At 45.3% G+C, this 26,751-nt stretch overlaps 1 protein-coding gene across 6 annotated transcripts in view; it reads right to left on the reverse strand.

The window, feature by feature from the left end:
* The window catches only part of CBFA2T2 (CBFA2/RUNX1 partner transcriptional co-repressor 2), a 99,707-nt gene that overhangs the window by 41,416 nt on the left and 31,540 nt on the right, over positions 1–26,751 (reverse strand). For 2 of the 6 annotated variants that reach the window (XM_077832015.1, XM_077832014.1), the window contains exon 2: positions 14,168–14,251. The exons of 2 other annotated variants lie outside the window; for them this stretch is intronic. In XM_077832015.1, coding sequence (XP_077688141.1) covers positions 14,168–14,251 — 84 coding nt within the window. Of the gene's footprint in view, positions 1–14,167; positions 14,252–23,111; positions 23,400–26,751 lie in introns of those variants that run through there. 2 more of the 6 variants (XM_077832017.1, XM_077832018.1) reach the window with 2 other exon arrangements.

Genomic DNA, 26,751 nt, shown 5'->3' on the forward strand with positions numbered 1-26,751 from the left:
CTGACTACCCTGCCCTCCAGGTGCGAGTGGAAGGCCATACATGCCAGCCGCATCGCCCTGAGTTCCTTGATGTTTATACGTAGGGTCAGGTCTTGGGCCGACCACAGGCCTTGGGTCTGAAAGTTCCCCAATGGACTCCCCAACCCAGGTCCGACGCCAGCTCCAACAATGGGGCCCTGTCCCTGAACTGGACCCCTTGGAGCATGTTGTCTGGGGTGGACCACCACCGTAGGGAGGTGATCACAGAGTCTGGCACGGTTAGGACCTTGTCCATCCTGTCCGTGGCCTGGGAGAACTTCGAGAGCAACCAGAGTTAGAGGGGCCTCATTCTGACTCTGGCGTGATGGACCACTTACGTGCATGCTGACACATGACCCAAGAGCTGCAGGCAAACCCTGGCTGTTGTCACTGGGAACTTTGAAACCGAGTCAATGAGACCTTTCAGGGTCTCGAATCTGTCTGGTGGGAGAGAGGCTGTGGCTGACGCTGCGTCCAGGAGCGTCCCGATAAACTCTATGCATTGGACTGGGACTAACATGGATTTGGTGCTGTTTACAAACAGGCCCAAGGCGGTGCACGTGGACAGTAGGAGCGCCACGTGATCCCTCACCTGCGACCAGGAGGTGCCCTTGACCAGCCAATTGTCCAGATAGGGAAAAATCTGAACCCCCCCACGGCTGTCTGAGGTAGGCCGCTACCACCGTCATGCATTTTGTAAACACCTTGGGGAAAGTGGACAGACCAAATGGGAGGATCGTGAATTGGTAGTGATTCTGTCCCACCACGAAATGGAGAAAGTGCATGTGCCCCTTGAATATGTGGATGTGGAAGTATGTGACTTGCAGATTGAGGGCAGCATACCAGTCCCTGGCATCCACGGAGGGGATGATGGATGCCAGGGAAACCATGCGGAACTTGAGTTTCACCAAGTACTGGTTCAGACCTCGCAGGTCCAGGATGGGTCTGAGCCCCCCTTTGGCCTTCGGGATAAGGAAGTATCGGGAGTAATACCCCTTGCCCATGAACTCCTAAGGCACTGCCTCTACTGCTCCTAGTCCTAGGAGCTGCCCCACCTCCTGCTCGAGCAGAGCCTCATGCGAGGGGTCCCCCAATAGGGATGGGGGCAGGGAGTGGTTGGGTTGGGGAGGAAGTAAACTGGAGGGTGTAACCCTGGGAGATGGTGTTGAGGACCCATCGGTCCAAGGTTAGCCGCGCCCATTCCAGGAGGAAAGCACACAACCGGTTGGAGAAGAGGAGCTTTATTGAAGGTGGATCCCTGATGAGGATTGGCGGAGTGCCCTGAGCGGCCCGTCAAAAGCACCTTTTCCCTGCCTGCTTGTCCTTAGAGGAACCAGGCTGGGGGGCCGGCCAAGACTGCCTCTGAGGGCATCTCTTATAGTCATGCTGTTTCTTGTGGGCAGCTTCAGACTTCGGGAGGGTGGCCTGGGTGGGAGTCTGCTGCAGCTTGAATTTAGGTCTTGCCAGAGCCGGTACATATAGGCCCAGAGTCTGGAGGGTCATGCAGGAGTCTTTCATGCCGTGCAGCCTTGTATCTGTCTCCTCCACAAACAGAGCTTTCCCATCAAACGGGAGATCCTGCATGGAGAACTGTGCCTCGCTGGAAAGCCCAGAGAGTAGGAGCCATGATGCCTGTCTCATGGACACCGCGGAAGCCATGGATCATGCGGCCGTATCCGCAGCATCCGATGCTACCTGCAGGGATGCCCTAGCAGCCGCTGCCCTCTCCTCCACTAGCGCCTTGAACTCCTTTCTATCACGCTCCTGGAGGGAGTCCTCAAACTTGGGCAGGGAGCCCCACAGATTGAATTCATACCAGCTCAGGAGAGCCTGATGATTTGCCACTGGCAACTGGAAGCTCGAAGACTAATACATTTTCCTTCCGAAAGAGTCCAGTCTCCGAGAGTCTTTATTCTTTGGGGTCGGGGCTGGTTGACCCTGCCGTTCCCTGTGGTTGACCGACTCAACCACCAGAGAGTTGGGCACCGGGTGGGTATACAAGTACTCATGCCCCTTGATGGGTACAAAGTACTTGTGTTCCGCCTTCTTAGAGATAGCGGCCAACGAGGCTGGTGTCTGCCACAGGGCATTTGAAATTTTAGCCACCCCTTCATGGAGAGGCAAGACCATCCCACCCGGTGCCGACGAGGAAAGCATGTTAAACAGGGAGTCTGAGGGCTCTTCCATCTCCTCTGCCTGGAGGTGAAGGCTTGCTGCCACCCTCTTTAAGAGTTCTTGATGGGCCCTGAAGTCCTCCTGCAGGGCGGAGGGGAGCGGGGCTGCAATCGCCTCCTCCGGGTGGGTGGAGGAGGCCAGTGCTGTGCTCTGGGTATCAGCCGGCACCAGAGGGTCCACCACCTGGTCGGATTCCAGGAACGGTGCCGAGGACGCACATCCCACTGACTCCTTCCTTGGGGGTCCGGAGAGGGAGGCCGATGGTGCTTCTGAAGCTCCAGCCACCAAGCGAGCCCCGATCAGGGGCTGCGCCAGAGGCCACAGTGCCCACTGGTACCACTGGGCCCGCCACAACGCTCAGTGCCCCTGCACCTGCTGTGCCACCAGCGGGGCCAGCTGTTTGGCTTGGCTGGGCTGGCCTGGCCCACCAAAGGACGGCTACGAACAGAGGCTGGGCTGGTGTACGATCTGCTGCTGCCTCTGCATGGGGAGGAGCGGCGGTGCCGGGATTGACGTCGGCCACGGGACCACGATCTCGACGTGGACGACCTGTACCGACGGTAGCACTACTTCGCGAACGACCTCAACGGGCAGACACGCGACGGCAAGATGCCGGCGATTGACGCCCAGTGCTGCAATGTGTTGGCAGAGACTTGGAGAGGGAGTCTGAGTGGGAATGGTGTTGATGACCATGCCGTGACCGGCTGCGGTACCCCCTCCGAGATGTAGGACCGTTGGCAGCGCCTGCCGCGATCCTGTCGATAATCGCTCCTTGAGGATGAGCAGTGCCGAGAGTCCCAGCCGGACGGAACCCAGCCACACAATCTGGTCGGCGTTGAGGGCGAGCCACCTGGACTCTGTCCCGAGTGGTCGCTGAGCGATGAATGGTGTCGGAAATGTTCCCAAGACCGAGCCGGAGGCGACTGCAGAAATCCCAGCGACGGATTGCCTCTGGAGCGTGGGGCCAACATCGGTGGCACTCCTGGCACTGGCATGGACATAACGTCCCGGGCTGCCTGGAAGGCTTCAGGCGTGGAAGGCATCCGGACATCCGTAGAGGCTTGCTCCAAAGGGGCCAAGCTACTCTGCTCAACGTGAGTTGGAGGCCTGGAGCTGAGTTGGAGGCCTGGAGCCTGGTGTGGAGCGAGGACTGCCCGACATGGGTCTAGCCTCTGTCCCAGATTTCCCTCGGTGCTGCTGTGAAGAGGGAGTCTTCCTGGTCCTCTTGGTGTGCCCCGTGAATGGGGAGCGGTGCCACCCGGTTGATGGTATCAGAGGGTTGCTGCGTACCGATGCCGCGGTGCTGGGTACCGGTTCGGAGCGGTGTGCCGGAGTCGGAGTCAGCGCCTAATGTCCCTTTCTCTTTTGGTCCAAGGCTTAAACGACTTGCAAATCTTGCACCTTTTGCTGATATGGGTTTCTCCTGAACAGCGCAAACAGTCTGCGTGCAGGTCACTTCTTGGCATAGAATGCCTACAGGAGCCGCAAGACTTAAACACTGGGGCATGGGGCATGCCCCGGCCTGGGCTCGCTGACTAACTAAACGGCTAACTAACTACAGGTACTAACACTGAACAAACTAACAGGACTGGGGATCGAGCTACAGCAAAGCTGGAGCAGAGTAGTTCCGACGCACCTTCACTGGCGGCAAAAAGGAACTGAGGGTGGGGGAACGCGCAGCTCCCCTTATACCACGCCAGGCAGGCACCACTCCAGGAGTCGTGGGGGGTGCTCCCCCCCTCGGGGTACTGCTAGGGGAAAAACTTCTGGCACCGGTGCACGTGGCGAGCACGCACACCTATTGTGGAATACACATGAGCAATCCCTCGAAGAAGAACTTGTTTTCTGTTTAGTAAGTGAGTTTCTGAAACCAAAAAAAATGGTAAGTCGCTCACTCGCTTTAACCAGCTTTTATCCTGAGTGCCTTTTCCAGAGAACATCACCTGTTAAACTGCATACTATTATCCTGCTTGCTTGTTTCTAAGACTAATGAGGGAAGAGCTCAGGAGCATGACAAATTGCTTTGAAAAATGACAGATTCAGAAGCCACGTCGGACTTTTTTTCCAATTTCCAGTCATCGCAACTTCATAAGAGCTGAATTTAAACAAAATCAATGTAAAGATTTGCTGAGGTGCCAGTCAGGACATTTCATTTGTCGTATCAAAAAGCCAAAGGTTAGGTGGAAGGACACGCAGCTGTTTACTGCTTCCCTAAGAGTGATGATTTCTGTGGGAGATTTTTTTGCCCTTCTTGCAGTTAAAGCAGTGTATAAAGCAATAACTTTAGTTTCTGTAAAGGTAGTTTTCTGTAGTAGGTCATGGCTTTGGTGCAGATATATGCGCAAGTGCATTGGTGAAACAAACTCTAGTTTTTTCGCAGCGTTTTCTACCTTTGCAATGGTTTTTGGGGAGAGCATCTGGTGTTTATTTTTATTTAGCATTCTTTCGTTCCTGTTAAAAGCTTGACATCTTGAAGTCTGATCTTTTCCCTTTTAATAAACATCCTCACCTCTCTCCCGCTTCCGTGATGAAGGGCAAGCGCCATTCTGTTAACTTCTTTATTGCTGTAGCAACAACAGTAAAGTTGCCAGTGCAGTGTTGGGAACAGCATTTCATCCTGCAGGTCTAGTCCCAATTAGCTCTGAAGCAGCCGCGAACATGTGGTGTTCTTAAAAGTCAGGAAAAGGGCCTGATCCAAAGCACAGTGCAGTTGGGAGTTTTTCCATTGACTTCTGTGGGCTTTGGATCAGGCTCATAGTAAAGATCAAAACAAAGATCGCAAAGGAGGATCAGGGCCTGCTGGTGCAGACCTGTGTGTCTATGGGGAGTCCACTAAAGTCAGTGGGACTCTGGGCAGTTGCAGAGGCTCCTGCTAGTGAATCATGTTGCAGGACTGGGGCCATGGTAATGATGTTTCCTTTTAGTTTCTTAATCACACTAGCATGTTTGCAATAAAACAATATTTAGAAGCTAGTGGGCATGCCTGGTGAGGTTACATGCTTAAAGTAGGTCAGATTTCAAGTCTAAACTGCTAAAAGATGTTTAATGGGGAATATTCCTGGAGGACACTGCCTTTTGCACTGCTTTTCTGCAGTGTTTACCATGCAAGAGACTTAAGCTGTGGAGCTATTTTTAAAAGGTAACAAACCAAAGTCTAACAAGTGGCGCAATTAAAAACAAACAAAACCCCTTAAAAATCCCAAATGTGCACCAAATTGGGCTCCATTTAACGCAGTCTGAAACACTTTCTCTTCCCAGTCTCATCCACCTTTCGGATTTTTTTTTGTCATTCTTTATCTCACTAGTTCAGTGATGGGAGGCTTTGAAAAGCATTTCTGTGGCACCGGGAATAGTGAACTTGTGGTGCATTCGTTATGTTTATAATCGACTGAGCTGAAGAGAATTCACCACGGCACAATGCGATCACTGCTACAACGCTGCGTCAATACTTACCAAAGACGAACCCACCCTCCTCCATGCAGAGCTGCAGCTAAAAACAAGGACGAACATCTGCAGGTCAACCTCTTCCTCGATTTTTCCATGGAAGCAAAATGTCTTTTACAAATACCCAGCTAACCCCAGCCCTAACTGGCTCTGCAGAGAGTATAAAACAACTCACACATTTGTCAAACCAATTTCCACCTGGCACTGTGGACTTCTTTCTGTGGTGCTTGACTCGAAGCCTGTTCCCCTGGGGGCTGCAGAACTTTATGATGGAATGTTCTTAGCTATCAGACTACTGAGTTGCTCACCCTTCATGCTCACCAGCCATTGTTTTATTCCCTAGTTCTTGAATTTGGCAGGAAAAAGAAGCTGTGAGGAATGGAGGGAATTTTTCCAGCCACAGTGTCCTTTCTCAACTCTATTTATAAGAGCTGATATAGACTATAGAGACAAAGCCCCACGCCAGCAGATGCTGCTCCAGTTCAGAACAGAGAACATTAGCTCTTTGCTCCAGGGCCACTGTGGTTTATTTAACAGCACAAATAGTTATGCAGCCTGGGTTTCCCGCTGATTGTTGCCTCATTCCAACCTCTGGATGGTATCTGAATACATCAGGGAGCAGAAGTATCTAGGGAGCTTCCCTCATGTAACCTGCCTGTCTGCACCAGAGGGCTCCAGGCAGGGATGGAGTAAGGTCAAGGAGGGGAAAGGATGTCTCTCCATGGCATCCTTAGGGGAACCCAGAGAGAGAGAAGCTGCACAAGCCAGCTTCAGCAGAACCAGGCTTTGCTCAACCCTGTAGCACTGGAAGGATGATCCAGCCTGGACTGCAGACAACCCTGCAAAGAAACTTGAGCACCAGACGGCCTGTGAACCTGAGGGGTGTGGCCCCATGAGAGGAACCGATTTCTAAACTGAAGGAGGAAGGCCATTCTAGACCCACTGTTCCCCATAATGCATGTGTGGCACAGCTAGTGACCAAGGGGCTTGTGCATGTGCCTCAGAACGCATTGCAAATTTTCCTTTCAAGAACTTTTACTGTTCTCAGAAATTAAGTTTAAAATGAAGCCAGTGACAGCGGAAGATATGGCTGGAAGTCAGAACATCTGGCTCCTACACCTGGCCCCAACATTGCCTTGCAGACCTGCTGTGTGACTTTGGGCAAGTCACCACACCTGTTTCCTCATCTGTGAAACAGAGTTAATAAAGTATCGAGCTCATGTATGTGCATGAAAGAGGCCCAATTCTTTAATGTTTATAAAGCATTTTAAGGTATTCAGATGATTTGCCAGATCATCGGGGGCTCTCCCCTAAGAATGCCCTGCACTTCTAGACCATTCAACTCTACGCACCCCTACTTTAAAAGCCCCATCTGATCTCAGCTGTGTTCATGTCACATAGAGATGATTCTCGGGCAGCCAGTACCCATGCATGGCTTTATATATCACTCTGAATTTCACTCAGCAGGCAAAGGAGCTGGCACAGCCATGAGGTACTCCCAACTGCTGATACAGTGAGGCATGGTTCTGCACAAGCTGCACCTTCCAGGTGGCCCCAAGCAAAGCATTTTGCAATAACAGTCTAGAGGTCACCAAGGTGTGGATAATTGTGGTAAGGTCCACATCTGAGAGAAACTCTCATACCAGATACAAAGAGACTTTTTTGGCCCCAATGCCCCCAAGAGAATCCAGGAGTAGCTGAGGAGTTCAAAAGCAAATCCAAACCACAAGCTTCCTTCACAAAAAGTGGATAAAAACCCCATTAGTAATGAAACCAGGCACTCTTGACCCCCATATCATAGCCTTGAGGTGATTCTTCCTAACCTGCCAGCAGCACATCCATTTTGCCATAGCTAGATTTTTCCATCTCCCAGCTGTGACCAAATTCTTAGTCCTTGAAGCATCCAGGTTGGACGAAAGACAAATCAGAGCTGCACATATGGTTTTACATACTGCAGAGTGTTATTGTCTGACCTCAGCAATAGACACAATCATCCTTGGAGACCAAAGAAGGTAAAAAATATAAGACAAGAGGAAAACAACCTGAGAATTATTAGAAAAGAAAATATTCCCTCTTTAAGAACAGATGCAGCAAATTTATCATACAAGCCCTCTAGCAAACCACCGAAAGGCTTGAAAGAAGAAACCTTAACCTCAGCAGAAAATGTGGAAAGGATATTAGAAATCAGAGTATTCAAACAAAAATTTTAAAATCCCTGCTGCTTGGTAGATCCCAAGCAGTCATTATCAACTAAGCTGAAAACATTGCTGAAAAGCAGCCAGACCTCACGCAAGTCTGGATTATCTCCAACAAGGGAGATGTCTGAGTGCACAGATCCCCGAGGACAAACAAGGTTATGAGGGATGGGTCCTAACAGATCTGGTGACAAAAGACACAAGTGTATCCAATGAGTGTCAATCACCAAAACAGGTAACCCAGTAACGAGGAGCAAACAGACTGCAGATAAAATAGTGTCAAATGTATGGCTGGAAAATATCCCCATCAACAGCCCAAGTGTCATGAATAATTACTAAACAGCGTGGTGAATAACACGGTCTTAATCATTAATAATTAAATAAAAAGAGGAGCAGGGAGCATTGAAAAGAAAAATCAGTTAGTTACCTGAACACAGAAAGTGAATAAATATAGGACCATCTAGAAGATGCCTACTAATAAGGTGGAACCAAGGGTGCCACCCCAGAAGTACACTATTATCAAAACTCCCAGATAACAAGCACAGAAGCACTGAACCAGTCAGATTTCATTAAATCAGAGCACTGACAGTCCAGGAACTGATAAGTCATACCTGCTGGCTTGGATGAAAAAACAGGTACAAGCCAAGATCAGGTTTGCCAAACAAGAACCAGAAGTCACACCAATAACACAAAAGAGAATTAACAACAAAAGAACGACCAGGACAAAATGAACAAACCACCATAAGAACTGTCCCCAGGAATGAAAATTTGTACTGAAGTTTTCTCAAACCAGAAGGCCGAGTTCAACAGGCAACCCTGTTTCCCTGAACGCAGGCTGAAGACCAGGGAAAAAGGAGGTTATACACCCAGCGCAGTAACGGTAGTTCTTCGAAATGCATCCCGATGGGCGTTCCATTTCAGGAACACGCAACCCTGCCCCCGCAGGCATTTTCCATAGGAGATTTTCATTAGCCATGACTGTTCAGCCCATGCATGTGCCATTGATATCCCCATGCCCCATGCTGCCACTATATCAAGCTGCACGGGTGCACTGCCATCAGGTCCTTCTCCACTGCTGAGTCTCAGAAGGAAACTCCAAAGCAGAGGGGAAGGAGGGCGGGTAATGGAGGACCCATAGTGACACACCTCTCGAAGAACTAGCTACTGCACAGAGTGAGTAACCTCTCTTTCTTCTTCGAGTAGCACCTATTGGGGCTCCACGTCAGGTGACTCCCGAGCAGTGTCCCCATCAGGAGTGGGGGGAGCTTCAGAGTTGAGTCCATTACAGAGGAAAGAACTGCATTGCCAACTGCCGCATCCGATCTGGAGGCATCGTCGTCTGAAGGTTAGTGTCTGGAGAAGGCACGTACCGAAGGCCATGTAGCAGCTCTGCAAATCTCAGCAACAGGGGCATTTTGTAAATAGAGCCACAGGTGTACACTGTGACCTCACAGAGCGAGCTGACACGCCAGCAGCAGGGGATGTTGACTGCACTGTAACAAGCTATAATAGATGCAGAAATCCATTTTGATTACCTCTGGGTAGAAATAGCAGAGCCTTCTGATCTGTCTGCGGATGGAACAAACCGTGTAGGGGATTTATGAAATGATTTAATCCTACGTAGACAGAAAGATAACACCCTTCTGACATCTAGAGTATGGAGTGCAGTCTGCACGCTGGACTTGGTGGTTTCTGAAAGAAAACTACCAGGTAAATGATCCGATTCAGATGAAACTTAGAAGACACTTTAGAAAGGAACCAGGGATGCAGATAAAGGGAAACCTTATCCTTGTAAACAATTGAAACAAGGATCCACCATTAAAGGGCCAATCTCTCTGACTCTGCAGACTGAGCTAATAGCCACTAGGAAGGCTGTTGTTCACAGATAAATTCGATAAAGAGCAGGTCACTATCAGTTCAAAGGGAGTTTTCATGAGACTTTTAAGAACCAGATTAAGGTCCCAAACAGGGGTAGGGACTTGCACTGGTGGAAAGAAATCTCCCAGGCCTTTCATGAACCTAGCAGTTACGGCAAACAGAGAGAACCCCTCAACATGAGTGGTATGAAATGCTGTTACAGCTGCCAGAGGAACCTTGAGAGAATTAAGTGACAGCCATATTTTCTTTAGCTGCAACGGATATTCCAGAATGAGCTGAAGTGGTGCAGACTATGGGACAGTGTCTTGGAGTTCACACCAGTGACTAAATCTTCTCCACTTCTAAAAGTAAGTATTTCTAGTAGAAACCTTCCTACTATTTAAGGATAAGTGCCATTCGTCTGCAAAACAAGAAGACTGTAGTCCTGCGAACCATCGAGGAGCCACACCTTGAGGCAAAGAACACTTAAATTGGGATGTACCAATTGACCAGCATCCTGAGAGAGGATTTGAGAAGTGATTGGAAGTTTTATTGGTGGACAAAGAGCTAGGTGCAACAGATAAGGAAACCATGCTTGCCTCGACCACATTGGGGTTATTAGAATGATTCTGCTCCTGGCTGATTTTGTTCAACACTCTGAGGATCAAAGGCTTTGGGGGGAAAAAGCATAAAACAGCTTCCCTATCCAAGGGAGTAAGAAGGTGAACTGGGACCTAAACCGCCCCTTGAATGAAACTGTTGGCCTTTTAGTTTGTAGCTGTTGCAAAGAGGTTCACTTCTGGAAATCCCCAAATCTGAAAAATGCTGACCAGGACATGGGGGTTCAGTTTCCATATGTAGTCTTGGGGAAAATACTTGCTGAGAGCATTGGCCGTAAAACAGTTTGTCTGCCTGGAAGATACATTGCTCCTATGCAATGTTTTATGCACCAGTTCCATAACCTTATCACTTCAACACAGAGAGAAAGGAGGGTCTCAGTCTTTCCTGCCGATTGATATAGAACATGCAAGCCACACTGTCAGTCATGACCCTGACGGATCTAGTTCTAGTGATGGGGTAGTAGGTCTTTCCTATCTCTAATATCCACAATTTCTTATAAGGTCAAGTCATCAGAATCCAGCACCATCTAAGTGGCATATTAATGTCCCTCACATCATAACCAATTGTGGCTTTGCTGTTGTAACCATTAATCACATTCCATTTGTGCTACTTTTCTTAGCCCCACACTTGCTACCCTGTCAATTTACCCATGTATCCAAGGCAGAATAATCTAGTCATAATTCATGTTAGTTCTCTTTGGAGAGAGTGCCTTGAACACTCTGGGCCTCATAATTGCTGCCTACCTAATATTCCTAGATGGGAGGGAATTATCCAGGGGCAGCCACTGGATGCTTTAAGTTCATTTAGTGCTGTGTAAGTGATGCAAAGTGAACTTGGCAGCCCAGAGAATCTGGTTTAGTGTATCTTAACACATGTTAAGCTGCTATGGTAACTTCATGAATATAGTTTGCTAACACAATGAATAGCATTCGTCACTGCATTTGTTTTTAAAAACTGGAAGTGCCTTGTCTACAATGTGGCATAACTAACAGATGCCATTCCATCTCACAAGTCACTGAAATGGTGTGATGCACTTAAATACACCAGCTCTGACCAGCTCCCAAGGTCCAGCAAAGGAAGGTTCCAGCTTTAGCATTAGAGAAATCGGAATCAGAAAGTGTGTTTTCAAAAAAGTAAAAGCCAAATGAGTTTCAAATGACATTTCCGTCTCCAGCCACAGAGCAGCAGTGCCTATAGATTTCCTCTCAGCAGAGGCAGAGTCCTATCTGTGTGTGATCTGAGTGAGACTTTCCACAATCAAGTAAGTGTAGAGTGCCTTTCAATTACATTCACCAGGCCATTAGGCAAATTAGATTTGCACATGAGATAGTAACTAAAAGGACAAGAAAGAGACCCTAAAGAAAAATAGATTAATAAGCTCATGAATTATGCTGACTGCTGGTACTTTGGATAGAGATGGAGAGTCCTCTTGATATTCACAGTGGGGCTACATTTGAGGGTAACATTCTTTAGAGTTTCAGAGTAAAAGCCGTGTTAGTCTGTATTCGCAAAAAGAAAAGGAGTACTTGTGGCATCTTAGAGACTAACCAATTTATTTGAGCATAAGCTTTCGTGAGCTACAGTGAGCTGTAGCTCACGAAAGCTTATGCTCAAATAAATTGGTTAGTCTCTAAGGTGCCACAAGTACTCCTGTTCTTTAGAGTTTGCTTTCCGTGTAGTATGTGTATTTTAAAAGACTTGAGTCTAAGTGTGGTGCAGAATTACAAGCCATGCAAACAGGCATGACTTCACTCGATCCATCTCCACTAAAACACAGCCACCTCTGTGGGAGGCATCCCTTCAAGATTAGTTTCTTTCTTGCAACACACTTGACATTGGCTTACGGTATTACTTTTCAAAAGGAACTTGAACGGATTCTAACTACTTGATTTTACTCCTTTTACCCAAAGACCCATCCCAGCTCAGACTGAACAAGCCACAGATTCTGTTCCTTCTTGTGTCTAACAACAAAATTATTCATTATATTCCAATGAGTTACATCTGTGCAAACTTACTGAAGGGACTGCAGAAGTGCCACTGAGGGCATAAATAAGAAGACGATGGGCTTGCTCGGGTGTCACTGAAGAGATCATTTAACCCGCAGCAGCTTTATTACTGGTGATTGTGTGCAAAGTCGAGATAACCCAGCTCAACTCTCAAAACTTAGGCCTTGCTTACACTGCCACTATACAGTGCTGAAACTTTCTCGCTCAAGGGTGTGAAAAAACACACCCCTGAGTGATGCAAGTTTCAGTGCTATAAAGTAGCAGGGTAGACAACGCACCTGCGCTGGTAGCTGGGCTCCCAGCATTGGTAGCTACTCCCTTCGTGGGGGGTGGGTTTTCTACAGCGCTGGGAGAGCTCTCTTCCAGCACTGGTGCCGTGACTACATGGCGGCGCTTTAACGTTGGTAGTGAAGACATACCCCCAGACTACATTTGCGAATCTTGCCAACTGAGAACACTTTCTCTAGAAACCACTGAGATAACACAGTGCCCTCCTGATGCTATTTTCAGCAACACTCTTTAGAGAGGAACCACATTTCAAGCATACTACACATTAAGTATTACGTACATTGATGTGGCACCTTTTTGGCGATGGATTTTGATTCTAGAAGCTTTGATGCTGGAGCACAAACGGTGGGAGTGGGAGGGAGGGGGGTCAGAGGGGAGGAGGAAAGAATCATCTTAGCTCAATCTCTGATAACTATGCCATGTGCAGTGATTTTACACCACACAAACTCGAGTAAGGTGTCACAGTATTATTAATTTATATACTGGCAAGACAAGTGAGAACTCATTACAAGCTACATTCAAGCCCAACAAGTAAATTAAAGGAACTAGAAGTTAATTTTCTAGACCAGGGGCCAACTTATAAATGGACACCAAGGCCACTGCCCCAATTCTGGACACTTTCAGTCCTTTGTGCCACATGCTGATTTAGGGATTACTTTGCCACTTTTCCATTCCCATAAACGCAAAGTTCACGTAGCAAAACAGTTGCCGGATTGCCTTCCTCCTTCCCCTACATTACTAATTAATCTCTCTTCAGAAGTCATGTGAAAATTCTTTCCATGTGCAGTCTTTGATAACAACTTTTTACAATACATTTAAAAAAAAAAGTCAGAGAGTTACTATTTCCTGACCCGCACACTTCCCCCTGAAGAGGTGATCTATTTTATTAATGACAGGAATTAGTAATTTTTAGAAAACAGAGATGCTGCTCCAACCTTCTCATCCCAAGGACCTTAAACCAGTTATTTTTTATAGGGGAGTGAAAGACAATGACCTGGGTAGGGTCCCTGTGAGGAAAAAAAAAAAAAAGACACCTTGGTTATATTGGTGAAAGACAGGGGAGATTGCTAAATGCACATAAGATTAAGCAGCATCACAGCAGCAGAATCAGAAGGTTATACCAACAGCAGGGAGAAGGTCACTGGAATAATCCCCAGCTCATCTGCTGCTGAGAAGAACCTGCGGGTTTCAGGACAGTGACATTAGGTAAAGCAGCTTCTTTTGAAAGAGAGTGATATAGTAGGTAGGCTCCTTCCATATTACAGGCACTTTCAGTAAACACCATATGGTCTGATCATTTAATTGGGGACAAGAAACCCCTTAAATTTGGGATTTGACTTTGTAGGTTTAATGCAAGTCTGAAGAAAGCTGCTGGGGATATTCCAAAAGGCCACTTTACTAGCCTCACATGTTTCCGACACGTTTTCTCATCTCCGATTTATCTACACAGATCCGATCTTCCCTTACAGAGCATCTACTACTGTCAAACTCCAAAGAAGCTGCCCTATCGTAAATGCAAAACCAATTGTGTACAGCATTGAAATGCTCGGACTGCATTCCCACCTTGCAGAGACAGAGACATCTTCATCGTACAATTTTTGAGGCCATGGATTAGACGGCAAATCTCAAATGAATCCAAGGAAGAATCTGCAACAAACAAAGCTGTCAGAGATGTCTTCTGGAGGATTATTGTCCATTTCCTATCCTTTTAAGGAACTGTACTTCTCAGCTCATCTGCCGATGCTAGAATGGCCCTCGAGAAGCCGGTACGAGTGACAAATGCCTTAAAGACTGACTCTGAGGCCTCAATTTCATCAGATGATTCTATTCTCTTAGCTGTTGGTTCCTTGGACAGAAATCACCCCTTCCATAGGGATCACTGTAGCATTGATCACAGATAGAATTCTGAAGGCAGATGCTGTAGTAGTAACAAATTCTCTCATTTTTTTTTAATAAAAAAGAACAGTCTATCTAGCCCCTTTACCTTACCTGGGCATTATCCTACTGCTTTGATAAGATCATCCAGCAAGTGATGGAGGAAAATGTAAATCTCCTTGGATTTGGAAAGAAAGCACTTCTGGTGACTTGGCCAGCCCTACCACTCTGTTCTGGATCCTCTGCCCATGGAGGCTGGATCCCAAGCATAGGCAGGAACTTGTTGAACCTCGCCTCAAACAAATGGGGGTGAGGGGAATAGTCTATTCAGAGCTCCCTCCTCCTGATAAGATCTGGACAGCTTTCCTATTTCTTGAGAGGAGAATATGGAAGGTTATGAAGCTCTGTGACCTTTCTCAGAACAATATTTGGATTTTTTTTACTTGTTTTAATGGGAGTCCTCCTTGACTTCCAGTTTCTCTTTACCAATGAGTGCGTCATTGATTCAAACAGAGGAGTTTCACTTTAGACAAGCATTTTAGGGGCTCTAAGGCAATCAGTTCAGTCTTTGGAGGCCATTTGCTCCTAGTGGAAACCAGAGAAGGCTGGCTGGTTTCCTCTCACATGTGAATATTTTAAGTGCTTTGACAGAGACCCACAGGTATCCACTGTAGGGGAAGGCTGAGGAGTGATAGCAAGTTGCAACAGCTGAAAATAAGGGCATGTGGGGTAGGATGTCACATACATTACTTCAGGGGTGCTGGAACAATTTGTACAGTGGGGATGCTAAGAGCCATTGAACCAAATTGTAAACTTTGTACATAATGGAAACTACTTCAAGCCGGGGGGGCTGCAGCACCCCCAGCACCCATGCATTGCTGCCACCGGAGAGCGAGAGAGAGAGAGCGTCTTCATTACCTCCTGGGGAATGTGTAGCTGCCTTAAACTAAGGTGGAAGGGCTGGAGCAGCCCACTTGCCCCTGGCAGGAGACTTGAAACCCTAAAGGGAGAGTTGATGTCACGAGGCTGTCCCTCTGCAAAGCCCACTAGAGAGAGCAGAGGCCCCAGTAGGGAACTGCTTTGCAACCCTCCCCCACTGCAGCTGCTGCTGGGCACTGAGGTGTTGGCTGCACGGACTCCTGAACTGGCAAAGGTGCCACGGCTGCCTGCTGTTATATTGCTAAATCTCTCGAAAAGAGCTGGGGAGCAGAAAGGCGTCTGAGCTGGATGGCTGCTCCTACAGCTAGAAACTTGTCTGGCCCGAACACCAACTGTGGGGCTGGACCTGTTCCTCATAAAGCATCACAGAGAGAACTACCTGCCGCAGCCCCTGCATGCCAGAGCTGTTCCATCTCAAGCCTGCCCAGCCCTCTTCCCTTGCTTCATCATTTTGCCCATTCTGACAGGGAGGCAGGGGAGGGAAACAACAGCCACAGGGCCCCAAACAACCCAACTCCCACTGAATTTGGTTCCACTGTCAGAATTTGGTAGGGGGCCAAGCTGAAGATAAAGTTAATTTATCTTAAAAAAATAAAATAAAGGAAAACTGGTTAAAAGACTCAAATCTGCTGCTTGGGCTTCTTTGGAAGCAGAGAATGCTGGGTAATTCTCCAGAGGGGCAATCTCTAGCCCCGGCACCACAAAGGTTTGACCTTCATCCAGTTGTTTAGGCTGCTGGACACCAGCCGGGAATAAAACCAGGAATCCCAACACCCTTATGAGGTAGGGAAGTCTTATCAGTATTTTATAGGATAGGTAAATACACCACTTGACAGTTTTCCCAAAGTCATAAGCAAGTCAGGGGCAGAGCCAGGGATAGAACACAGGAGTCCCAGCTCTTCACTTTGGTGACAACAGAAGTTTTTGGTTTGATTCCTATTAATTCTGCAAGGTCAACACAGCTATGGGAAGAAAGGTGAGAGAGTTTGATTCTCATCTGGTTCAAGTATCATAATAAATGGGATAGTTGCACAACTGGGCTGTCCAGGTGTAACAGAGAAAGATTTTTTGCGGGTGATGATGAGGCACAAGCCAGAAAGAATGCCATTTGATTTCAGATCCTAGGCTGAGGTGCAGGGCTGACAGAAATGTGTTTTACCCCTTTATAATCTAAGCACATTTAACCTGGAGTCACAAGGAGAAACTGGGAGCTCCAAAGTGCTATTTTTACAGTAAAAACACACTTTAAATGGTTTAGATTTAAAACAAAATCAAAACACACCATTCTTGAGATGTGTTATATTAATATTAAAAAAAGAGGAGTGCTCTGCTCCTAGCAACTATATCATTCACATTTTTTAAATAAGCGTCTCCGCTGCCCCTCCCTTTGTCTGTCTAAACTTATGAAATTAACAATCAACTTATAGAAATAGCAGCATCTATTCTCTTGTGGTTCACTGAACTGTGATTTGCTCATCTGGTTCATAGGTATGGCACAACAGGATATAAAAGATGATAGCTAAATAGTTTCCATTAAAGATCATCCAAAAAATAGCAGAATTTTCCTGTTAGCAAGACGCCTCATCTCTGGATATTTCAAAGATTTAATTTACTGCCCATCGGCCCTTGGTTATTTCACTTTTACAGGGGAGGAGAGGGAGGAAGAAAGAGAATGGGGGGGGAGGGGGAGATAATTAGCTTCACTTGTAAAATGTTAGTAACCATCCTAATACTAAGTAGAATGCGGAGCCTATTGGGGGGTCTAATAGATTTCAGGGTATTGTTCTTTGTGAGTAATAAAGTGCAGGGGGTGCGAGGGGGGGAAGGGAAATCAGTAAGTGGATATTACTTCTTACCACAACCCCATATGGAAGTAATCAAGCGCAAGGGTGGCAGCTGGAGCCAATAACAGTCACCTGCAGTTGAGGGACATGGGGGTTTCGGATGGGTTTTTAATGCTAATTTTCTTCAGAAACAATGAGCTAGAAAAAGCAGAGTAACAGACGAGCCTGGATGAATAGAGACCAGCCAGAACAATAGCTGCACCTGGTGTTAAGAGCGAAGGAACAGAGCCGGCACGCGTCAACAGCATAGGGCACATCTGTTACCCTCACAATAACCCCCCCTCCATCCTCCCTTCTCGCTCCTCCAGCATGGTAAGTAATACGAGGTCTTTAAACATTCACAGCTTGCAGCTCAGCAACAGGTTTGAGTTCTTTCAAAGCAGCAGCATTCTCTGCACACTCCCTTTCCCTCCTCATTTAGATTTAGTTAAATAACAGACAGCTGTCAATACAGGGATGGCTATTTAAGTTCCATGGTCAGACTGGAAGAAAGTCGTCTGATTTGTGGGCCAACTGATAGATTTTTGGCTTTTCGTCATGCAGCTTTCGTGGCACTGAAGAGTAACAGTGGACACTTAGAAGTTCCAGCCGCTAACAACCTTCTTCTATCCGAAAGTCCACCCACCTGATCATGAATTGCAATAGAGATGCCACAACTAAGAAAGGAGGAAATGCTGCATCTGAGCAGGGGACTCGGGACAATGAAACTCATTAAGCCTTGTTTTAAAAACTCAGGGTAGGTTTTAAAGCGCCACTGCCCAAAGCTGTTAAGAACAACGTTAATTACTTGGTTTGTAAAGTGCTATAAGAATACAATGAGTTAAGACTCAATACCGAGCAGATGATGACAGTTTTACACATGTGGAAATCCAGTTTATGGGGAAAAAAGTCTACAGCCTGTGTATACGGGTCAGACTAGAAGTTCACAATGCTTCTGTCTGGCCTTAGAGTCTATGCAACTGAGGAACAAAGAAATTACACACCCCTGGTCACGCAGAAAATCTCTAGCAGATCCAAGAATGGAACCCAAGTCCGACTCCTAGTTCCATACTTTAAGTACAAGACCACCACTTCCCTGTACTTCAAGGCCCCTGCTATCAAATGTAAGCAGAAATATGGGTATTTTCTGATACACTTCAGGAGCCACTTCCAAATCTTTGTAAAAGTGAAGTAAGTAAAAGAACATCTCAGAAGTAAAGTCTAATTAGCCTTTGTGTAGGGTACAACATGGCTTTCCCAATGACCACTGTCAAATTTTTCTTAGAACACAATTTTATACCTAATCTCTGAAAAACAATGGAGTATGTAAATATTAGCTAGACATCAAGTTTAGTCAAGGAAGGTTTACCATCTATCTCAGCTCTTCTAGCATGTAAAAAAGGAGTAGGTGACACTAAGTGACTCTCTTTCTCTTCAGTTCAAATTTAAAAACACAATGTTATCTAATGCTGCCCATAAGCCTTTTAACAAATATCTCCCTCCACACATTTCACAGATGTCCCTTCATATTCTGTTGCATTGTACTCAGCGATCTAGTAATATAATGGGAACAGTGTCTGGGTACCAATCAAATTAGAGATTCTTTCTCCAGATCATAAAAACTATAAATGGGAAAGCGAACAGTCCATTTAGTCCTCCCCATACCAAATCAGGGTTGTAAACCATGGTATTTTCTACTAAGAGTAACTAAACATGGCATTGGGAGTTTCCATGTTTACAATCCCAATTACTTACACAAGACGCTGAATCTGGAACTGCCAGCCTTGCAAACTTAACCTGGAATCCAGAAGTCAGGCACTGTTCTTTCCTTCTTGTGCATTACCATCATGACTAAAAAGTTCTGCAGGCCAAATTATGCCTTCAATGATATGTGAGCAACGCCTTCGCCTTCAAGTGGGTATGCAAAGGTGTAACCAATTGGGACTTGGTAAACAATTATGTTGATGAAGCCCTAGAAGAAATCAAATCCAGATCTCTCTTAGGGTATGTCTACACTGCAATTAGACACCCGCAGCTGGCCAGTGCCAGATGACTCAGGCTCGTGGGGTTCAAGCTAAGGGGTTATTTAATTGCAGTATAGACAATTGGGCTCAAGTTCTGGGACTCTCCCACCTCACAGGGTCTTAGAGCCTGGGCTCCAGCCTAAGCATCTATGCCACAATTAAACAGCCCCCTCAGCCTGAGCCCTGCAAACCCAAGACAGCTGGCACAGGTTTTTAATTGCAGTGTAGACATAACCTCAGTGATGATGCCGCTGTAGGCCTATGAGAACTGACCCTGTAAAATTAGAGCCCTATCTAAAACCCATTGAAATAGATGGGAGTTTTTCACTGACTTCAGTGGGCACTGGATCAGGCCCTCAGCACTATTAGCAGACACAATTCAAATACACCAAGCAGGTATGTGAAGCAAGAAGATAACACTTTTCCATAATCGCTACTCATAGTGAAATTGCACTTGTATTTGTTTTTTCCAGTTTTAAATGACCCATGTGATGGTGCTTCCATCATTCCTCTAGGAAGACTATTCCAGTCTAGGAATACTCTTCAGATTAAGAATGTATCCCTGTAGTCAATTTAAGATGTGCTCTAATTAATCTCTTACTCTTAGCAATACCCCACTGGCCCACTCTGAGCAATTCCACTCCCTTTCTGTGGTTACAGCCTTCTAGTACTCGGTTTTGGTTATATTTCCCTTAGTCATCATCCAATCATGCTACACATGCTTAGTTCTCTTAACCTTCTCACACAAATCAGCCCTTCAAGATCCTTAATTTTGCATCATTTTCTGATTTCAGCTCCAATTTGCTGATGTCTTTCAGTATAGCGGTGTTCAGAAAAACGAGAGCTACCACTGATTCCAACAGGTCTGTGTGTAAGCTCAAAAGCTTCTCTCTCTCACCAAGAGAAGTTGGTCCACTAAAAGATATTATACCTCACCCACCTTTTCTCTCTAATATCCTGGGACTGACACGGCTACACCACCACTACTTCCAAATTAACTAAATGTGAGTTAGTGTGACAGAATTAACCAATTTATTTGAGCATAAGCTTTCGTGAGCTACAGCTCACTTCATCGGATGCATACTGTGGAAAATACAGAAGATGTTTGTTTTTATGCACACAAATCATGAAAAAATGGGTGTTTATGACTACAAAAGGTTTTCTCTCCCCCCACCCCACTCTCCTGCTGGTAATAGCTTATGTAAAGTGATCACTCTCCTTACAATGTGTATGATAAGCAAGGTGGGCCATTTCCAGCACAAATCCAGGAGAGTGATCACTTTATATAAGCTATTACCAGCAGGAGAGTGAGATGGGGGGAGAGAAAACCTTTTGTAGTGATAAACACCCATTTTTTCCTGATTTGTGTACATAAAAACAAACATCTTCTGTATTTTCCACAGTATGCATCCGATGAAATGAGCTGTAGCTCACGACAGCTTATGCTCAAATAAATTGGTTAGTCTCTAAGGTGCCACAAGTACTCCTTTTTTTTTTTTTGCGAATACAGTCTAACACGGCTGTTACTCTGAAATGTGGCAGAATTAGTTCTTAGCAGTTGTGGAAATAGTGAGGCGATGCTGCTTCTTGAGGGTGGCAGAATGCAAGGTCCTAAGTAGACTAATACAAAGTCATGAACTTTCACTTCTTTTGAACAGCTGAATAGTTTGAACAGATCCTATTTTATCAATGCACTCTCCCATTCCTATATATCTATAATGATTATCCATATAATTCTGGACAACCCGTGGGTGTTAAACAAAAAAATAAAAACATAGCTAGATGTTACCTCTGTTCTAAGCACTTTTTCCCCCAAATGTTCCCTGAACATCCTGCAGTATTGTTCTAATCTCTTCTTCTCTTTCTCAGGACTCAGTCTTCTGCAGAACTCGAACATGAATTTGGCAGGCTAGTTGTTTAAAATAAAGACTAATAGCCCAATTGTGCAGTCCAAACATGGGCAAAACTCCTGATAACTTAACTGGGAGTTTGCTTGCATAGTGACTGCAGGATCAAGTCTTAAATGGAGTAAAGTCATTTCAATGAGTAACAGCATTAACTCTGGCAAATTCTGCAGGTCTTCAATACCATCATAGCTGAAGCTACCCAACTGTACCAGAAATAGCACACACACTGATGCAAATAAAACATAACATGAAACTTCACTGTTAGGAATTTGCACACGCTTGTATGGTTTGAGACATTCTTCCTTCATTCTGGCATGTTCTGGGATGTTAATTTGCACAGCATTGCCCAGTACGCTTTCACAGCTACTTCCTAGGTGTTGGAAATCAAGAGACAAACAGCAAGGTTTAGATGCCCATGTGCAGAGTCACTTTCATCAGCCAAGGTGTTGGCTTGCAAAGCATACGGAAACAGCCTACACCCAGTGAATGTTTGCAAACTCAAGAGAAAGAAAATTATTTAAGATGGTAAGAGCATGTAAGTAAGAATAATGAAATGAGACTAAGAATAAGGACATTTAGGCTGACTAGCTGGATAAACTTGCTGCCAGTGAGCTCTATCAGGCTGTGGAACAATTCTCCCAAGGGAAGCCCTGACACTTGACAGGTTTGAAACTAGCTTGGACAAAGCACTAGTAAGTGTACAATAGGGAATAGTCCTGCACTGGCAGGGAGATGTAGTAGATAACCCAACAAATATTTTCCATCTATGATTCTGTAGCAAGGTTTCCCACCCTCACTTTTAGCCTTCAGAACTTAAGTGTGGATTCTGGTATATTTGGTGCAACTGGGCAGCATTTCATGGATGAGCATAAGGGGAACACAATGGATTATAAATGCAGTAGCTCTGGAGTTTAGTGATGCAAAAAGAGAGCCAATAATTGTTAGTGGAATACACAAACGTTCAGCCCCAGTGTCAATAGCTCACCGGGTGTTCAACGGTATAATTTTTACAGTAGTATGCCCTGATGGATCAGGGGAACCTTTTTAAAACTGCTGAACCTTTGCAAAAAAAAGGAAAACAAAAAGCAGGTTTAAGATGTATATGTAAGATTGGGAATTCCAGTAGAATAAAATGGAATCCAACGTACAGTAGCCTTGCAATATAAATTTTAACAGCAAAGAGAGATGTTACTACATCACAAAACTGAACTGAGGTATTTAAATGTTGGTAGCATCAATAGCTGCTTTTGAGAGTATAAAGACAAAAAGGTAGCATTCTCACGCACAATGCAGAGAAAAAATGTGTGTGTGGGGGGAAGCATTAAAATTAAGAACATTTGGGAGCTGATGGAGGAGACACAACCCTATAAATTTACTCCTATATTATAAATCTCAGTTTATAAAATATGATTTTGCAAAACTGAGAATATAGCTTGCCACAATGAAAAACACATTGCATTAAAAAAATCCTCCCACTTTTCCATTTCCCATTAGACAAGGAAATGCTCAATGCTAGCCTTCTACCCAGGAAAACCAAACCCTTCCATCGCAATGTAAGGAACAGAAAGCTCTAACGCAGTTCTCCTTAGAAAAATAGTTTACTATTTTTTTAGCTGCATAATCCACGCACCAAATCAGCTCATCTATTGAAGTTTTTACCAGCAGAACCACTGCAGTCTAAACGAGATGAGATGGTTAGAGATGGGAGGGCGACACTGCAAAGCACTGCATATGTAAGGGTTCACATACACAGACATACACCCTCTCACACGATCTGAGCTCAAGGTTCAACTGATCCACACAACAGAAAAATGTTTCTACTCTTAAAAATTAGCACACAGCAAAACAGCATAACAACAAAAAAACAAACAAACAAAAAAACCCTACAGCTAAACCTCTTAAAAAATGTTTTAAAATCAAATTTAAAAATATTGCTTACCCGAAATATCCAGGTTACAACAATCCAGCTGCTGTAGAATTCACCTAATTTCTTCGACATAAATAAAATGCTCCTCTTTTTTTGCTCTTAATCTTCGAGCACAGCCTCAGACCAGCCTTCCTTCTTTCATTAGCTGGACATGTGTCAGCTCTCTCACATCTGCGATTTCTCACTGACTAGAGCCGCCTGTCCGATCCCAGGGAAACACAGATGGATCCCAGATGGGAAGGTCCAGCCAAACAGACCAGCTCTTTACCTCGCCAGAATACCCAGATATAGACACACACCCTCCCTTCTTTCTCTCTCTCTCTCTCTCTCTCTCTGTTACCAGGGCTCCTTGCCAGCTGATGTCACTAAGCACACACCTACCAGTGACTCTCAGCCACTTTGACATTAACTTGTTAAATACCCATAATTTGTTTATGGCTGACAATAACATTGATACTGCGCTCCAACAATCCATGCTAGCTCCCCGTGAAGAGGGGCTTCAAAGGATAAGACTATTGGACGTTCAACTGGACTGACCCTTCCAAAATCCTTTATGCCTTCATGCTTACACAGCTCTTGTTTGTGGAGAATGCCTGTTGTAAATTATTCTCGTAGGCAGCCTGTAGTGCTGAAGAGAGCCTTAATTTTAGCACTCAGTTTTAAAACCTGGATTTGGATAAACTGTTTGGTAAACAAATTAATTTTCTGAAGGTTTCCTAGTACATGTAAATCTTTCGTGTAAACAGCCTTCAAATTTCAGTCCCAGTTTGCAAAATTGCAAAGCTGGCATGTGTTAACAATTAGAAGCAATAAGAAGATACTATTCTCATGGTGCAAGAATATATAACCAGGATTGGAAAACTCAGAGGGGGAGTGATTAAATACGTAACATACTAATCACAGAGGAGGTGAACTGTTAAAGAAAAACATGCCTTATTGTTTAGTGCTATGTATAGTGGATTCATGGGATAAATCTTTTTTTTAGCAGTCACCAAGGAAGCTCATAGAAGAAAGCCATTGGACACAACCAACTTGGAGTGTTTCCGTAAAGTATTTTGGGCTGGTCTACACTAGAAAAAATTAGATTGACCCAGCTATGTCGCTCAGGGATGTGAAAAATCCACCACCCCAAACTGACCTAACCCCCCAGTGTAGACAGCACTTGTTCAAAGGAAGAATTCTTCTGTTTACCTAGCCATTGCCTCTCTTTACTACAGCAAGAGGGGAACCCCAATCATAACTGCAGTAGGTATCTACACTGAAGCGCTACAGCTGTGCCTATCTACCACTAAGCGTAAGCATAGCCTTAGACATGATAGCTCTGCAACAGGTAAGCACCTCTGCCAGGATTCTCACTTTGCTGTAGCCACTCACCAACATACACCTTGGACAACAACAGACCTCAGCCGGCAGCAACTACAGTGATCACATTGCACCAGTGCTTCACACATGGAGCCAGATGCTGGGAACTAGGGGTTGCACAGTTCACTTCCACAGCCAGTGCCCCACATACAAGGGTCCCTGCTTGAGTTCCACACTGCTTCAGCTCCTTGAAGGAGGAAAGAGGTGACCGCACCACCACACTGCCTCTGGGGACTTCTTTGAGCTGTGCAGGTTCAAACATGTAACATGGCCCTTTTAAAAATCCTGTGGGCAACACTGAAAGTTTCCCATCTATTTGTCTGAAAGCTAGGCAGCTCAACAAAACTCCCAGCACCTAATGACAATGTAAAGCCCAACATTGCCAAGACTACCAAATGCTGACTTAAAAAAGGGGAAATCCTGATTAAGATGTAATTCTCTGAAGATCTTTGGCACAAATATGGCAGAGGTGGCTGATGATGGATGGTAGATAGTTATTTAGCTTCCCTGAGAATTTTACTGCATGATTCTACCACAATGATATCTAAGGGCCAATCGTGCAATGGGACTACTCCAAGCAGAGAGTACTATGTATGATAAAAATACTTGCAGGAACAGGCCCCAGGCTACTGGAACTTATACAGAAAATGAATGGCCTCAGACAATTAGAATCCAGGGATGCTGGCCAATTACTGACCCAAAACTGGTAAGGTGGTTCTCAGTTATTAAATTCCCAGTGCTTTGTTTGGTTACTGGTCCTCAGAAACCCACAGCCCCAGGCTCACAACAGACATGGCCACTTCAGTGTCTCATCTCCCTCTTCATCCCCAATTTGCCCTGTTTCTCATCATTCCCAAGTCAAGTCAAGAACGCCTCATTTCTCTTGGGAGGGTGGAATAGAAGGGGATAGGGAGGGAGAGGAGGAGCTTTTAAAGTAAAGGTTAAAACAGTGCTCTGTGGGAGACGGAGCTAGTCCTTCCTAAGCAGCAAGGGTGGGGTTAGAGGTACTGAGGGAAAGAACTCCAGTCACTTGAGCGTGCCCCCTACCAACTCAGTAATAACAGCACCCTGGACTCACACATGCTTCTGTCTTCAGCTTTGGAGTTTCAGCCCACAGAGCCACAATCAGGATTTACAGGACCCAACATGTGTGCCATCCTTCCCTTTGGGCAGCACTCTGTCAGAGCATGGTAATGAGGTGTCTGCTCACAAAGGAGCATTTCCTCCTAAATAACATATGAAGTCATTCAATCACAAGGCTTCACCCCTCTTAAAACTTAGTTGGTGGGGATTGTTTTCTATAATTAACTAAAAAAAAAAAAAAAGGTCTATTCAAATATCCCCAAAGCCTCTATTTATTTGTGCTCTACAGTCAGTCAACCAGCCAGCAGAGGGGGCACTAGTTTCAGCCTATTCTCAGATCTCTATGTCCCATGAAGTGACAACCAAGGTGTCAGTGCATCAATAAGAAAGTTAGCTATAACAAAATGATGTTAAAATTTCAGTTTCCTTGAGAAGAAAGGGTTCAAATGGAAATTAGTAAACCTAAGTGTCCCTTTACAATAGTTTCCCTTTGCAAGAGAGTTCAGTTTCAACTATGCTTGTTATTAGTATAGTACATCTGAATGACGTGATTCATTCCAACGGCTAGGGGAGGGTATCACTTGGAGAGCTGACACATTTAGCCTTTCTGCCCCAAAGAAATTGAACCAGAGTTTACATTTGCAATCAGTCCCCTACAGCTATGCAACTGTTCTGTAAAACAGTTTACATCGGAGAGATTAAAGCAGGTGAAGTACTGATCTGTTCATGAGAGGTTTCATTTGAAAAAGTTAGGGTTTTGGGTGTGTTTATCGCCTTTTACAAAGCACATGCAAAATACTGAGGCTCTCAATATTTCACAAAACAAGAGAGAAAAAAAGTGCATCTTAGTTATGCAGACAAAAACAAGTTTAAAAAAGATAAAAAACCTAAAATTTTAAAATTTAAGAACTATTTTCCTCATGTTTTGGCCTGCAGTCCCAAACACCACCAGGGGAAAAGTCAATTTGCAACAGCTGCGGACAGCTAGTTCAGTCCAAGGACTAAACAACACAATTAGGGAAACTGGGAAAATATTAATGCAACAGTTTCACAAAAACTGTTAAATATTGTTTTATTATTGTTGCGGTGCAAATGTATTCCCCCAAATTCAGAGGCCCTGGGGGCATCTCACCATCCTTATACAGTCAGAAGCATGACTGTATAAGAATGGCACCTTACTCAACAGATGTGCTCTGTGGTTCAGATT

Source organism: Eretmochelys imbricata, chromosome 13, assembly GCF_965152235.1.
Source record: "Eretmochelys imbricata isolate rEreImb1 chromosome 13, rEreImb1.hap1, whole genome shotgun sequence".
NCBI classification, from domain to species: Eukaryota; Metazoa; Chordata; order Testudines; family Cheloniidae; genus Eretmochelys; species Eretmochelys imbricata.